The 15,507-nt window shown below is 42.8% G+C and overlaps 1 protein-coding gene across 1 annotated transcript in view; it reads left to right on the top strand.

Annotated features, from left to right (window-relative positions):
* The window catches only part of LOC138304205 (alcohol dehydrogenase 1-like), a 470,989-nt gene that overhangs the window by 170,670 nt on the left and 284,812 nt on the right, over window positions 1–15,507 (top strand). The window contains exon 6 of the mRNA XM_069244108.1: window positions 8,406–8,666. Within this exon, the coding sequence (XP_069100209.1) occupies window positions 8,406–8,666 (261 nt within the window). The remainder of the gene's footprint in view (window positions 1–8,405; window positions 8,667–15,507) is intronic.

Genomic DNA, 15,507 nt, shown 5'->3' with positions numbered 1-15,507 from the left:
GCCATATTACGTAATCAGTTAAGTCAATATGGTTCAAATTAATATTGCACTCGTAGTCACTGGAATAGATATATAATTATCAATTATTGAAGAACGGAATTCAGCAATTATTCACATGAATAAAAAGCATACATTGTTCAGAATTGCTTGAACAACAGCAAATTAATGATGCACTAATACTAGCTGGAAAAAGTGGTTGACAGCTTAAAGAACAAACAAACTGAATAAAGCCTGAATTGAAGTCAGTCATAGGCAAACATTGCCAATGAACATTTTAAAATTGATGAGCTTGTTATGGACACACAGACCCATATTTATGGAGGTTTTGCATTGCCCTTAACCTGCGCAAGGGTCACAAGGGCGATCCAAAATCTAAATGTGATTTATAAAGCCACTCAAGACCACCTTGTGTGGCCCTGTGTGGCTTGATATATCTAGAGTAACACAAAGCAGTGCAAATCACTGCCTTGTGTTACTCTGCGGCAGGGAGGCGTACCCTGAGTGAAGCGTGGGTGTTCCCCCGCATCCACCCAATGTATTCTGACTCATTCCCAGATTTACTAATGCTGGTAGACCTGTGAATGCATCAGAATTGTACACCTCCTCACCAGAGGAGCAACAAGGAGCAATGTCTTTATTTCTCCACATTATTTCCTTTTTCTAAGAGTGCTGCATTCTGTAGCATACCTAGAAAGAGGAAAATGCCTACAATACAGGCACCCTTGCACTATGGTGGAAGGCTGTCTGCATTGGTGCTAAGCAGCCGTTCGTGCACCAGCGCCAGCAAAGAGCAGACGTGAGCTGTATAATGTTAAATACAGCACAATTCTGCCCGATACCTTTCACGTAGTGCAGCGCAACAAGGTGGCTTGCTGCACTGTGTTGCATATGAGAGGTGAGGTCTAAAAAAGCTAGATTGAAGTTTATGTTTCTCAGATCGACAAAATAACCCTAATGCACAAACCTCCCAATTGTGTAGGGTAGCATTACCTGTGAGGGGGCCAAGGTGGGACAGGACAACATGTAATAGGACGCAAGAGAGGAACAGGACAGCATCATGTGGGGCATATCCTTACCATATGGCTTACATTGTGGACTGCAGGCCTGTGCATTGGTTATGTATTTATTCAGTTCAGTGGGTGTAAAGTAATCCCTATGGAGGATAAAAACAATTCAATGCATTTTTATTTTTAATCTGTCATTTCTAGACACTTTGGCAGGGTTTGTTAACTTCAGTTGCCATTCCTTCTCTGGGAGGGCCCTGGCAAAATCCACTTCCCACTTGACTTTCAAGTCAGTGAGGGGCACCCAGGTGTGCTCGCCAAGCCCTCTGGTGAACCTTCGAATGAGATGTCTGCCCTTCCCCAAGATGTGTAGGTACTGAAGTACAACATGTTGTGAAGGCTCCTTCATTGCAATTTTCCAGTCCCCCCTAAGGACTCACGTCAGAGCGTTGTATATAAGGAAGTGGTCTATAATCTCATTAAAGGCGAGAAGAGTCCCATCATAAAATAGATCCGACGGGGATGCTAGCCCAGCTGTAGTCCATTGAAGGGAAGCCTCCAGCAAGACTCTGTAGTACACCTGTCCAATAAGAGGGATGCCAGTGCATAGGAGAGGGCCAGAGCTGTGAGTCTCAGGCCTCTCTTAAATTACACGTGTTCCACGCAGAGCATGCGGGACCTGGGTGGTCAAGTTTTACCCTGAGGTGAGAAAAGGACTAGTAGTTTTTTTCAGGCAAATGGGTACTATCAACATATCTTAGTAGGCCAAATACAGTTCAGCAAGCCACAAGAAGATTCATTGTAGCTGGGATGCTAAATAATAATATTTTAAGTCTGGATATCCAAGACCTCTTTGATTAATTGGGTGCCAGAGTTTTGCTAGTGCCACAAGACAGTGCCCATTACCCCAGAACAATTCACCAAGTAATCCCTCCAGGATGCAGAAGAAAGAGATGGGAAGAATCAGAGGAAAATTAGCAAAATAATATAATAGATTCTAATCCACAAGCAGCAAAACATGAAACCTTGCCAAGTTTGCGGTCCATCCCTGCAGTCCATCCCGGACTGATGCAGCAAGAGTGGGAACACACAGGATTAATGCCAAATGACTTTGAGCCCAGATGTCTGACAGAATTCACAAAAGGTCTGAGCTATGTCGACTTGTTCAGTGCGGACATCCAGCAGGTATAAAGCAGCATGTGATCTGCATAGAGAGATGGTGTGAATACCATCTGCAAAGGGGATTCCCCAAGCTATTACATTGCGATGATCTGAGAGCCAAAGGGTTTATTGCTATTGCAAAAAGGAGGAGTGATGTGGTGCCACTCTGAATGCTGACAGGAGTGAAGATAAATCCCATCTGGTCCCTAGCCAAGAGGTTAGCATAAAGGAGCCAACTCCAGTGCAGCAACTGGTCTCCCAAGCCAAATCTGCAGAGGACATTGAAAACAAACTGACAATCTATAGAATCAAAGGCCTTTTCAGGATCCACGGCCAGGCATAATGCTCTAGAATAAGGAGGAGGTGAAGACTCCAGGATTCGATAGAGCCTGTGGAGATTTAAAGAGGTGATCCTGCCTGATACAAAGCCATTTTCATCTGAGTGGGTCAACTGTAACCCCAAATGTCATGATTTAGTTCAGTTTTGGGTACAGACAGAATCTATCTTTTCATTTAGTTTGATAACTTGCCTTAAGTACTGTCTACAATACACAAGGGGTTATCTTTTTAATTCTAATTGTCTATATTGGTCCTGAGGATGGTCTAGTGGACTAGTGACATCAGAGACCAAAACGTTGACTAAAAGTCCATCTCCTCTAATGCAAATCTTCTTGATCTTCACTATTTTGTTGTTTGATCTTCATGGTGTAAAGATATATAATGTGGATTTGAGTGGACCTCAGGAAAATTAAACTTTGTCTCTCTCGTGTTGACATTGTAACTGACCTGACAAGGTAAATGTTCTCATGGAATCTCTTTAGTTGTGCCCCTAATCATATGGACTTAATACAAGGATTAATTATATATGTGTTGTGTGTGCCTTTTTCTTGATAATTAATTTATCTATAACATCATTTGACATAGGTGTGATTTATTCCCTACTCTCACTATTTGGGACAGATAATTCAAGTAAATTACTTTCAAAATATTTTACCCAAATGATTCCCTTGCTACTCAGTTACACTTGCTTACTCACGCAGACAGGGCACCTAGAAACCCTAACTGTTCACTATTGGGTGCTTTTGTATGCTCCCTAAGATGATCGTGGTACCATCTATGTTGCCGCACACTAGCACATTGAGACCTCCGGGGTCAAGGAGATAAGCCTCCAGATGGGACAGGATGCCCACCCACATGCAAGTCAGGGTTCCTCGAGAGAAGGATGAATAACCCGTGGCAAACACCTGCCCTCACCAGCCTTGCTTCAGGCTCTGTCTCAGGAGGAACAAAGTATGTCTTTTGGAGCACTGCAATATGGACAATTCTAAATTAAAGGTAGGCAAAGACAGCATATTGCTTAGCAGCAGGGGCATCAAATGCAAAAACAACAAGGTGATGGATGGAATGCTTGAATTAATCTCAGCCACTAGCAATCACGTGGGGCCGCATCTCAATTTATTGTTTTTCACGCCCCATGGAATTTCAGTTTGGACCCAGCTATATGGAAATCAGCCTTGACCTGATCCTCATGGGAACAGTCCAGCCAAACTGCTTGGCCAGTTACATCCTGAACCAGAACGCAAGCAATCCAGGACTGGTTTTACCCTTGTTATGGGTTGTTCAGCCAAGTAAAGCTTGGTTAAAGTGACACAGGGAGCCTAGGACCCACATCTGGGCACACCCGGCACACTTAGGGCATCAAATGGAAAAACAACATGGAGTGCTTGAATTAATCTCAGCCACTGGCAATCTCTTGGACGGCATCCCACCCATCATTTTTTGTCCACCATGCCACATAGGTTTAGAACCCAGCTGTATACAAATCAGTCTTGACACTGTCCCTCTTGGGAACCATCCAGCCTGAACTGCCAGACCAGGTCCTCCCTGACCTAGAACACAACAAACCCAGGGCCAGTTTCACTCTTGTTATGGGTTTTCAACCACGTATAGCTTGGTTAAAGTGGCACAATGAGCCCAGGACCCACGCCAGAGCATACCTGGCACACCTAGGGCCTCAAATGCAAAAACAACAAGGTTATGGAGAGAATGTTTGAATTAACCTCAGCCACTGGCAATCTCTCGGCCACAACCCAATCCATCATTTTTCACCCACCATGCCACATCAGTTTGGACCCAGCCAAATTCAAATCAGTCTTTACCCTGATCCTCATTGGAACAGTTCAGCCCGAACTGCCAATCCAGGTCCTCCCTGAACCAAAACACAAGCAACCCAGTGCCTTTTTTGCCCTTGTTATGGGCTCTTCAACAGGTAGGCAGGTCTCAAACATCCCATGTAAATACATTACCCTCGACCGGAGGGCACAGTCCCCTGTGTTTAAGCAATTAGTAGGGATATCAGTGTTTGCAAGCGCTGGGGAAGTGAGTACCCAGGAGAAATAGCACTTCCCCACATCTCCCCTTCGGAACAGGTATTGAAAAAAGGAAGCAGTGAACCGATTTGTTTACAAGGGCACACAGCAAACGGCTTCCTGTCCAAACAACATACAGCTGTAACCAATATTGTTACAGGATGCCAAACCATGGGCAACATCTAGGGTATCAGCCTAAGGCCCTATAGCAGAAGAGAAGGCCTTGTGAGGAATTCTGATTGTCAATGCTTTGAACAGTTCAATTGACATCAGATTGGCACAAGGGAGGGACCAGGGGACACAGTAGGTGAACGGAGGAGGAGGCCCAGTCCTGCAACAAAGACTAGAAAACACCACCTGCACTGTCACCGTAGGAGGGTCATCCCTCTACATGGCTGTCATATGAGTTGTGCTCTGTAAACCTCACCAGAAGAAGCCTCCAGTGTCCCCTGAGGTACAGAGCAGTGGTGGTGTCAGGTGGTGGTGGCAGCCAGTACAGAACACCAGTAATCTACTGCTTGATGGGTTGGAGAGACCCTCGCCTCATGAGAAGGGCAAGGAGTGCAGCAGTGGAGAGAGTCACTCCCTGCCTGTTGTTGATGCTTCCCCAGATGAGGGGCCCCTCTGTTCAGTCCACTCCCAGGTCTCTGCAGGGTTTTCAAAGAAGTGGTTGATATGAGTGTCAATGAATTTGGCTTGGAACATTAAGGAACAATAAGGAATATTGCATAGAATCTCATGTAATTTGCAGGTAATTGATTGGGACTTTACCCACTGTGCCCTATAGAAGACCCACAATCCTGAGGTTTGCTCCTGCGAGCATGAACTTCAGCATCCTCCACTCTGCCTTTCAGTATCCTCACCTTGTCTAAGAGGTCTGTGAGGGTAGTATGTACGACCGTTAGGGTAGGTTTCATGTGGGAGAGTGTTGACCGCGCAGGATACGCATTCAGCCAACCTGTGTGTAGTCGTCTCAGAGTAGTGTGAGCTTGAGAGTCAGCGTGTCTATTTTGTTTTGCAGTGAGGAAAGGGTGCCCGTTATGGTGACAAGGATAGAGTTCAACTTGCCTTCATCATCCTTAAGGCTAGTATGGGTGGGGGCAGGAGATGGGGAATCCACAGTTTAAGCACCCCTAGAGGAAGTGAGGGGCTGAGCAGGAAGACGTCCCACCGTGTGACTGTCCCATGCTGGAGTACACAGTACGGTGGTCTGTGGAGTACTAAAGCAGTGTGAGATTAGGTAGCGCCTCCAGTAGCGGGCCTGCTTGAGGATGCCTGTGTCTCACCTCAGAGGTGGGAGAGAAGAGGATAGCAGAGGGCACCCTCAGCACGACACCCCACCACCACAAAAGGGCCATTATATGGACACACAGCAGTGGTGTGTGAGAGAAGGGCAGTTGGGCAGAGGCCACAAATGAAGATGTTGAAATTTCCCTTGTGTTTGTGCCTGTAGTGTCCACCAAACTGCCCATTGGGAAGCAAATGTCCAGTCAGACCCAAAAATGGCAAGTAATGGGCTCAAGAGGTCTGCAGTGTCCTCCTGCACATGGCGTGATGTGCCTTTATCTGAAGATATCAGTCTGTGCTGAGAAAAAAGTGTCTAATGGCAAAGGGGCTGGAGGCCAGTGCCTCTGGAGTTCCAGCGCATTGGGGAGGCAGAGGGTCTAGTGAGCAACAAGATATGAGGCCTGACGAGGCAGAGAAGACTGACCTGTTCACTTGATAGTAGGTGTGACTGGATGCCAGTCAGGTGCATCTCGGGGGGGAAGGTCACCAAAAGGGGCCCTGTTGCTTTATTATGGTGAAGCGGGCATTCTTACCTCAGCCTACCAAGTAGGGGGAGAGGAATGCCAATCCCCTCCAGTGTGTGCAGTGCACCAACCCAAGTGCAAGGTCCTGCCATCACTAGAGCCAGCAGCACTAAAGTCTCTGGTGGGAGAGAAAAAGGACAGCTTACGCTGTGCACGGCTTCAATTAGAGAGACACTGTCAGAATCAGGTAGCCCCCAACGAGGTTGGGGGACACCCTCAAAGCAATCACTGAAAAATTGCAGCTCCAGTTGCCTTCTGTCAGCAAGGCCCAGCCTTGAGGGAAGGCATGGGCCAGAGTTACCTTGTGGTGCTCTGAAGCCCAGCCCCGGGCAATAAAAACTCCACTTCCGGCAAGTCTCTAGGTGGAGTCTGATGTCCTGCCTTGCCGCAGATAGTCTTGATTGCTTCCTTGGAGCTTGATAAAAATAGGATCGAAGTGCCTAGGGTGGCAGAGCAGTCACATTACATGTCTGTCATTCCAGTTCATATGGCCACGTCCCCCTCTTATTTTTAGATATGGTGCAGTTCTGCTTCTTCCAGCTCAATGTTACTTGCAGCTCTGCATTGCATAACTCTTTGTAAATGTGGGAAAAGACATCCATATTGCAAATCATCTGTAAATACACATAGCTTTGGGTAAAAATCTATCATCCAAATATAATTTTAAAAACCATGATTAAGAAAAGCAGTTTCCCTGCACTTGCCCATCTTCACTGGGATCTGACAGAGTGTGTGCCTTCTCAACAGCAGTAATGTAAACCCCAGCATCAATACCAATTCCAAACATAGAAGATAACCCTCAAGCTACTTCCGACCATGCTTCACACTCCAAACCACTATACCAACCTCTAAATAAGGCGCTAATGCCAGGAGGAAGACCAATGCACTTGTGCGACCTAATAATTGACATAAAATTACAACTGTGTCCTTGATGTCAATCTGCTGCAAGATCTTAGGAGTTACTCAATCCCTAATTGATCCTTTCTGTCAAAACCATCATTTCTGAAAGAATGGAACCTCTGTCCAGATGAAGATCCTTATATCTGGTCCAAGAGTCAAAGTTCACAGTTTTGACACATTTATGAAACCAGAGGCTACCAACAGAAACATGCAAAGATTCAGAAAAACTGGATGAGTTACAGAGGAGATAGAGACTGATCAGTTTCAAAATTGTAGTGTCATGGTGCAGAACTTATAACACATAATTGAAACTCTCTCTTCAAATGTATGGTGAAGTTACGCCAATGATAGTGTAAGGTGTTACATAATGAAAACTGTTATGTTTGAAATTCCTTAAAGGCCATTAAATTACTATAGAAAAATAGTTTGCTGAAGTAGATTTTTTTATTTAGGTGAACAAGAATGAGGGAAAGGAAAATAGTTAAGTTGAAGGTGTGCTTCAGTTTTTTTTTATTATAGCGCACTGCTTTTGAACTGCATCAAATGCAACCTTCTAGCTGCTTTACTGAGCTCCTCAGGTGATTTTGGCAGTGATTGTGGATAGTAGGGGGTCTACACTTGCATACTCCACATCTAGTGGAGGCCTGTGTGCTCAAGATGATTTGGTTATGTATAGCACAAACTAGACCCTACAGAGTAGCAGATCTGTTTAAAAGGAGAAAAGGAGATTTAACATACATGCAGCACACATACAGCTTTATGTAGGTTCATACAGTAATAGAAGAAGCAACAAGAAGGTATGCATAAATTATAATTCTGTAACAATATGGAAGGTTGATAAGGAAAGAGTTGGACCAGCCTTTTGATGTTCAATTACTTATAAATACGTTCAGATCACTCTAATATTATAAAAGAGGTATCCTTTGAGGGTCTTTTGGATGATGGTTCCATAACTAAGACCATGCTTTCCTAAGGACGCAGGCAGATTGATGTTTGGATACTATTCATATTGACGGTGTGGGTGCAATGAGGTCAAAATCTTTTGAGTTGTGTTGTTGCAAACAAATATCCTAACACTTCTCTGAACAGGAATTTCTTCAGATCCTCTGTCATTATTGAGATCCTAGAATTTCACTGTTCCCTTCTCTCTCTGTTTTCAGGTTCACGCTGGTTCTACCTGTGTCATTTTTGGTCTGGGAGGCATTGGTCTTTCTACTGTAATTGGATGCCAAGTTGCTGGTGCTACACGAATCATTGCAGTTGACACCAACAAGGACAAATTTCCCAAGGCAAAAGCAGTAGGAGTCACTGAATGCATCAGTCCCCAGGATTTCACCAAGCCCATCGATGAGGTGATCGCTGAGATGACAGATGGTTGTGCAGATTATACTTTTGAGTGTGTTGGAATCACTGATCTTATGGTATGTCAAAGCAGGCTCACCAGCAGCTCTTATTTGTGCTGATACTAATGTTGCTGTGAACAGGATAGTGTGAGAATGGATTACTCCATATAGTCAGCATTTAAGGAATGGAGGACCAAACAACTTCCTTGTCTGCTGCTGATCATTTAATTTTGCACTGCAGCATCTGTATAGTGCTTCATAACTCTGAGAAGTCTGCAAAGAATTCTGATTTCCATTGGCCCATGGGCAATGTTTCTGAGTGCAAAACTTAAAGAATGTTGGATGTGCCATGCTCTGTGTTAGCGATATTGGCTTAGGTGTGTGAGGTTCACAGACATGCTCCAAATATGGTGCAGCTTGTGTAGTATAGTGCATAAACATGTTGTGCTGCAGAGGGAATGAGAAACGACACAGTAATTGAAATCTACTAAGCAAATGTTGTAGTTCAAACCCTGTATTGTACGGTTATATGGATCAGTATGTTTCCCAGAGAAGGAGATGGAATGACAATTCTCCTTATTTGAGGATGCATTATGTTTAAATGTTTACTGACTGTAAAGAATAAGAAATTCCACCAATTTATCTGTTTTGGAATGGAGGATCAGTCAATGATGGTGCCAGCCTTAAAAACAGAGGACTTTCTTAAAGGTACATTTGGAGTTTTTGTTGAAGAAAGAGTGATTCATTCCCATGAATTGTTTGGCTATCTATGTTCATAAGTTTAAAGATGATCTGTCTAGCTATCAGGAACCAGGAAGTGAGGCGACCCGGCGTAACATGAGTCTGCATTAGTAGTTTAAAATGTTGTCAGGCAGTCACATTTTGGATTTTCTGTTGTTTCTGACATTTTATATGGTAGCTCCAATACATAGCTCAGTGGCGTGGGCAATTCTGGTAGAGTGCCTATGCATTGGTAGTTTGAATGTTTTGTGGAAAATATGCTGAAGGTGCCTCATTATGTGGAAAATTGGGGCTTGTGATCATCCCCATGTTACACACTATAAATGAGTGAGGTGGTTATTAAACTTCATAAAGCTCTAAGGCTGATGACCCGTGGTTAGTCTAGTTGCAGCATGAGTGACAGTTTTTGCAATGTTGATTTTGAGTTGTTGGCAAATATCCAGTAATCAATTGTTGGTGGGTATTTCCTGTGGAACCGAAGTCAAGATCAGATCGACCTATTTTTAGGATGATTTGCACTGCATCAGCAAAGCTAATGAAGGTGAGATTTAGCAGGAAATCAGGTTAGCTAGTGGAGTGAGGCAGATGTTCAATAGGTGGGAAGCAGTGGATTAGCATTTAGGTACACATGCTGCGGAGCTGCATGGTTTGGAGGAGAAGGGGTGTGTGCAGACGACAGCTGAATGAGGGATGGCTGGACACCATTCCTCTCTAGCCTGATTACAAGTTAAGAGTTTGGCCTTATGGACTGGTGGAGTCATGGTCTTAACTTTGCTGAATATGTAGTTTTCATCTTAAGGATGCATCCAACGTATATCCACTCATTTATTGTGATGGTGATGGTTGGAGTTTGCTGAGGACGTTATGCTGGTGGTAACAGTGTAAATGACACTGGAGACATAGCAAGATGCTCTAGTGCAAGGGAACATTTTTTTGGCAAGAAATGGGGAATAATCTCGGAGCTCTTTGGACGTGTCCTGGGTGGGGTCTCTGAGGCCATAGCTATGGCAGGAGTTGTTGAGGATGGTCCAACTTCAGTATGCATGTCAGGCAGTGGTTGTGATTGCAACCTGAATCCAATGATGCCACCAAAGCAGGTATCCTTAGTAACGAAGTAAGACGGGAGAAGAAAGAGAGCAAATGTTCAGGTCCTCCCCCAAATGAGAGTTGCAAGGACAGGGAAGCCCCTCTGCACTTACCTGCCTGGTGGACAGTGGGGTGTCTTCCGCTGGTGACTGGGGACCTGGAGTGAGCCACTGCACGGCGCTCCCTGCTGTTGCAGCCTGGGGGTGAGCTCACAAGGCCCATGCTGAGCTAGTGTTGGGGGCTGCCACTGCTCATCCTGACCACCAACAGAGCATGCGGCCGAGCGAGGAAACAGACATGGCAGAAAGACATTAAGGGAAGAGGACAGGCCGTGGACGTTACATGCGACAGCTTTGCCAATAGGGACTGAACAGCTGTGGCCAGCTCTATATCTAGAGCTATTTATTATAAGAGGGGCATGATTAAATTATTGAAATCTACTTGTGCTGAAAGGCAGGCCTGGGGTGACATTGTATTAATTAATACCCTCTATTGAATTTTTTGGTTCTAGCAATTTAAACAAAACAAGAGATTCACTATATTACATCAAAACATTGTAACCTGCTTTATATATGATCCTACAGTTAATCGTCTTTAATATTCAATTAAACATTTATAATATTTTTTCAAGTATCATATCACAAATAGTATAGAGGTATACAAAAAGACACAGCTAATAAAGAATCATGCAAACCATTTAAAACAATCAAAAATAACTGAACCAAGCATAATTCACATTCACACTCTAAATATTCAGATCTTTGGTAGGGGGAGTATATCATAAACATCACAATCTCTATTGGTCTACTCTCCTCTCATATGTTAATTTCCAGATTTATCATTGACTATATTCATGTAGTTTCAACTGAAGCATCTTAATATTCATCAGGGTGACATCATTTAACACTAGCTCTCTATTTTATTGCAACATTTCTTCCCATAAGTGTATCTCTTGTACAAGATAAAAATATGTTCTGTATATTTATAAGGCACTCTCAATCAATTCACTTGCCTGGGTATCCCGTTATTAAGTGTTTATTATTTCTATTTGTTTTTACCCCTTAGACCACAGGGGTCTCACTGCCCTCCATTACTAATCAGACAAAGAAGGAATTATTTATTCCTCTATTGTAATCCAAAGGGTTCTTAAAAATGAAACTGTTTTTAGAGGTCATAGATGATTAGCATCTACTAGTATATTTTGGCTTCATCATCAGTAAGGACATCAATCCCATATCCTATTCCATAGCACTATAATTCAATCCACAGCATCATGCAGAACGTATATATGTGTGTGTGTGTGTTTGTGTGTATAAATATAGATATACTCCAAATATCAAAGGATAGTACCCCCTCTCTCCATCCATCCTACTCAATTTACTGATATTCAATGAGCTTGTACTTTTACAAGATGCTTGATATTCAGAGTTTATGTGCAATGCCCTGCTGTGTGGGGGCATCGTCTCTAGATAACGGCCTGAATGCAAATTGTAGACATTCAGGCAGAAAGGGCTTTGGGCCGTGGGGAAGCTATTTTAGGATGGATATTATTACTCTTTCTTGACTTACAGGAAAATTATCAGTTTTCCCAGAACAGCCGTTTACAAATATATAGAAAACAGGGATTTTTTAAGATCAGCTTCAAAGTAAACAATTTCAATAAAATCAATGTAATCTAAATCAGAGCCCTTTATCGAATATTCTCTATTCTATTGGACGATGACCTAGAGCAAGTAGAAAAAGGCCATACAAACTAAACGTTGAGGGCACGATTGATAGATTCATCGATTGTTTAAGTCTAGGCCATGAGTTTTTTTTCTTTCTGCAAACTTAATGCTGTCTACTAAAGAATGTGCTGCTACTCTCCTCAAACACACTGGCACACTTTCTGGCTACCTAGCTCCATGCAAACACCATGGCACAATTGTGCAACTGTCCCTGTGTGAATCCAGCATAGATTTTGTACTAGAAGGGTTACTCGTCCAATACAAAACTCAATGCCAGACTTACTTTAAACTTTGCCCACTCTTTCCACTTTGCTTGTGTGCTGTAAAGCACATCATACATGTAAAGTTAGAAATGTTGGGATAAAAGAAATCTTTTCTTCTTCTTTGCATCGCCTTCAAGGGAGCATGATATTTTGGGCGTAAAGCCATGTCTACATATATTAGCAGATAGAGCTTTGTGTCAAAGACCATGGGTGGTTGCATGGGAACTTCTATCTACCACCAATGGGAAAATAATGTTACTTTGCCCTACGTTTAAGCAACTTTAGAAAGTAAATACAAAATCAAAAGGTTGCACTGGTTTGTCACTTTTGATGACTTTGCTCCAGTGCAAAGTGGTAATAAATCTAGCCTTGAGATTTTATGATGTACCTTCTTTGCTTCATGCAAAATCTGATTGGGCAGGTTGTTATCCTTGTGTTGCAACGTGGAGAGGAAATATGGTAATTCTGAACTGTACTCGGTCTTGGACTTTATTTTATAAGGGTTGATGCTTTCATGTTCTCAAAGAGTGGATACCATAGTTGCACCTGTGAAGATCTTCAAACAATCTTTCCCATGCACATTTATGTACACATTTTTTTATTTCTTCAAACTGTGATAGTCAATTTGCAACGATGTTTGTAAAGAGACATTGCCTCTCAAAAATCAGATCCATTTTTAGTAGTGTATGGCTATGAGCAGGCACAAGGCTGATACAATAAATTGCTTCGTTTCATAAAAAGAAAGGATATAAAATTATACTTTCTTTGCATGGCAAAAAATACATAAATAAAATCGAGCACTTTTTTTCTCCAGGACGTCTCATCTGCTGCTTCTAAATCAGAAAACACAAACTGCTGCCCTGTTTCTTTTGGGTGTAGCCAAGGCCCACTGATGACTAAGTTAGAGCCGAGTGAACGTGCCTGCAGATATCTGCATTCATTGCTCTTTGTGCAGAGTTAATTATTTGCTGCGTAAAATAAAGAGGCTGAAGTTTCCCCCATAAGCAAGGGTTTCTTCAGACAGCTGCAAGCCCTGACCTGTAAAACCCAAGGCACCTCAATACATCGTGAAGGATGATATGTGCTGGTTCAGACAATGTACCCAACAAAGCTGTACAGGGATTCAAACATCCCTAGAAACATCAGTGCCAACCCCCAAATGCACCGATAAAAAGATCGCAGAAATTACACCAAACCTGTAGTGGGAGTGCTGGGCGGAATGTTTTTACTCCAACAAAATCTTCAAAAATATAGTGTCCGTCGGCCCATTTTGCAGACCAATTTTCCAAACTGATTTACTAAAAGGTCATAGTTTTTAAGGGCGGTTTTGAAGAGGAACTTGCAACTATGCCCGTGAACAGGATCTGCTATATCACACACGAACAACTGTTCTTTGTTGCAGCAAATTACTCCCTATAAATTTTTTTTTGCTGTCAGTGCAAAGCACTAGATCCACAGCTGACAAATAATTCTGCCACATGAGGAAGCGGGTGGCCATCAGACAGAGCGAAACAAAGTGGAAAAAGATCATTTGTACAGTAGTCGTTGCCTAAAGTTGTTGCTCAGAAATTCATAGAGGTGAATTAATGATTTCTCTTTATTAGTCATATCTGCTGCTGTGTGTGTGCCAAACAGACTGAGCAAGTTACGGCACGTTATTTTCTGGAATGCCAATAACTTTGTGATGTAAAAGATTCAGAATACAAAATAATGGCTGTCTATTGGACTTCATCCCCTCCAGCACTTACCATCCAACTCATTGCTCTGTTTGGTCCACTTCCGGTTATGATCAAATCTCTGAATTATTCTTTAAGGCGCTGTGGGATAGAGATTTTTTCCCACTTTAAATTATGTGATCAGTTTCTGTAGTACTGCCATATACGTGTCCCTAATGGCATGGGAGGGAGGAGAGGGCACCAAGTTAGACCTCTGCGCCTGATCCCACAAGAACAAGCAGTCTATTTAGGATAAATGGAGACATCCTGTTCTGGATAGTACACACCCATGCACTGGAAACATCACTCTGCAGTTACTTCTCAGTTCAAAATACTGTGCAGGTTCGTAATATCTTGCAAGATTAGGGAGGCCTAAAACCCGATTATTTTATTGTCCTGTAAAAGTGCCTTCTGAGCTCCTTGACAAATCTGACACTAAATAAGGCACACTGGGCCATATTCATCATTTTTCACAAAACGCTGTAAAACACTTTGCTGCATGAAAGGGTAAGGGACGGAATGTGCCTTATCTATCAAGCAATAGTGCATTCTTGCTCTCGCTTTTGGTTGCCTAGCGTCAATGGAGGCACCCTTGCACCATGGCACAAGGGTGTTTGTGTGGCAGCCAGGATTGTCTTTCTGCAGGAAGTGACACCTTTTTGCACAAAAACAACCCTTTGAGGGTTTTTACTTACTCTACATGTGCTGTAGAAGATATTTTTCCTTGTTACGCCTCCCCTGGGAAGGCGTAGCATTTTGACACATTCCCAGGTCCAACATTCATGGTAAATCGAGGAATGTGCCAGAATCCATGGGTTGACTTGCTCTGTCTTGTTTACCCCAGGCTTACCAAGCACTGTAAACCTTGCCTGGTTTTACGTTGTCCTTGCTTTCCCTTGCATGACGCAAGGGATACACAAAACGTTGATATATATATATATATATATATATATATATATATATATATATATATATATATATGCCCTATCGTTTTTTTTTCCAAAGGGCTGTATGTCACATAAATCTAGGAGGAAGGGTAGGCATTGGAAAAGATAGAGTAAAGGTTCATTTTAATTCTGTTCTTGACATCTTGGTGTGGCTTCTTATGTAGGGGAGTGAAGTTCACCTCATATAGGTCTAAAGTATTTCATGTACCTAACATTGCACACTGAAATTTCCAATGGGACAAATTAGCTTTTCACTGCTGTGATCTATTCACTTCAAATATGGATCAATTGTATACTCAGTCCTCTCTCTACTTCTTCATTACTTGCCTCCTTAAGATTTTAGGGTTGCTAATACCATTAACATCTGTCCTGATGACAACAACTTGAAATCAGATAAACAGTGTTAGACCATCAAAAACGTTTTCAGATTTGGATTGTAT

Source organism: Pleurodeles waltl, chromosome 1_1 (assembly GCF_031143425.1).
Source record: "Pleurodeles waltl isolate 20211129_DDA chromosome 1_1, aPleWal1.hap1.20221129, whole genome shotgun sequence".
Classification (NCBI taxonomy): Eukaryota; Metazoa; Chordata; class Amphibia; order Caudata; family Salamandridae; genus Pleurodeles; species Pleurodeles waltl.
This window is presented reverse-complemented; position numbering and strand designations above follow the sequence as displayed.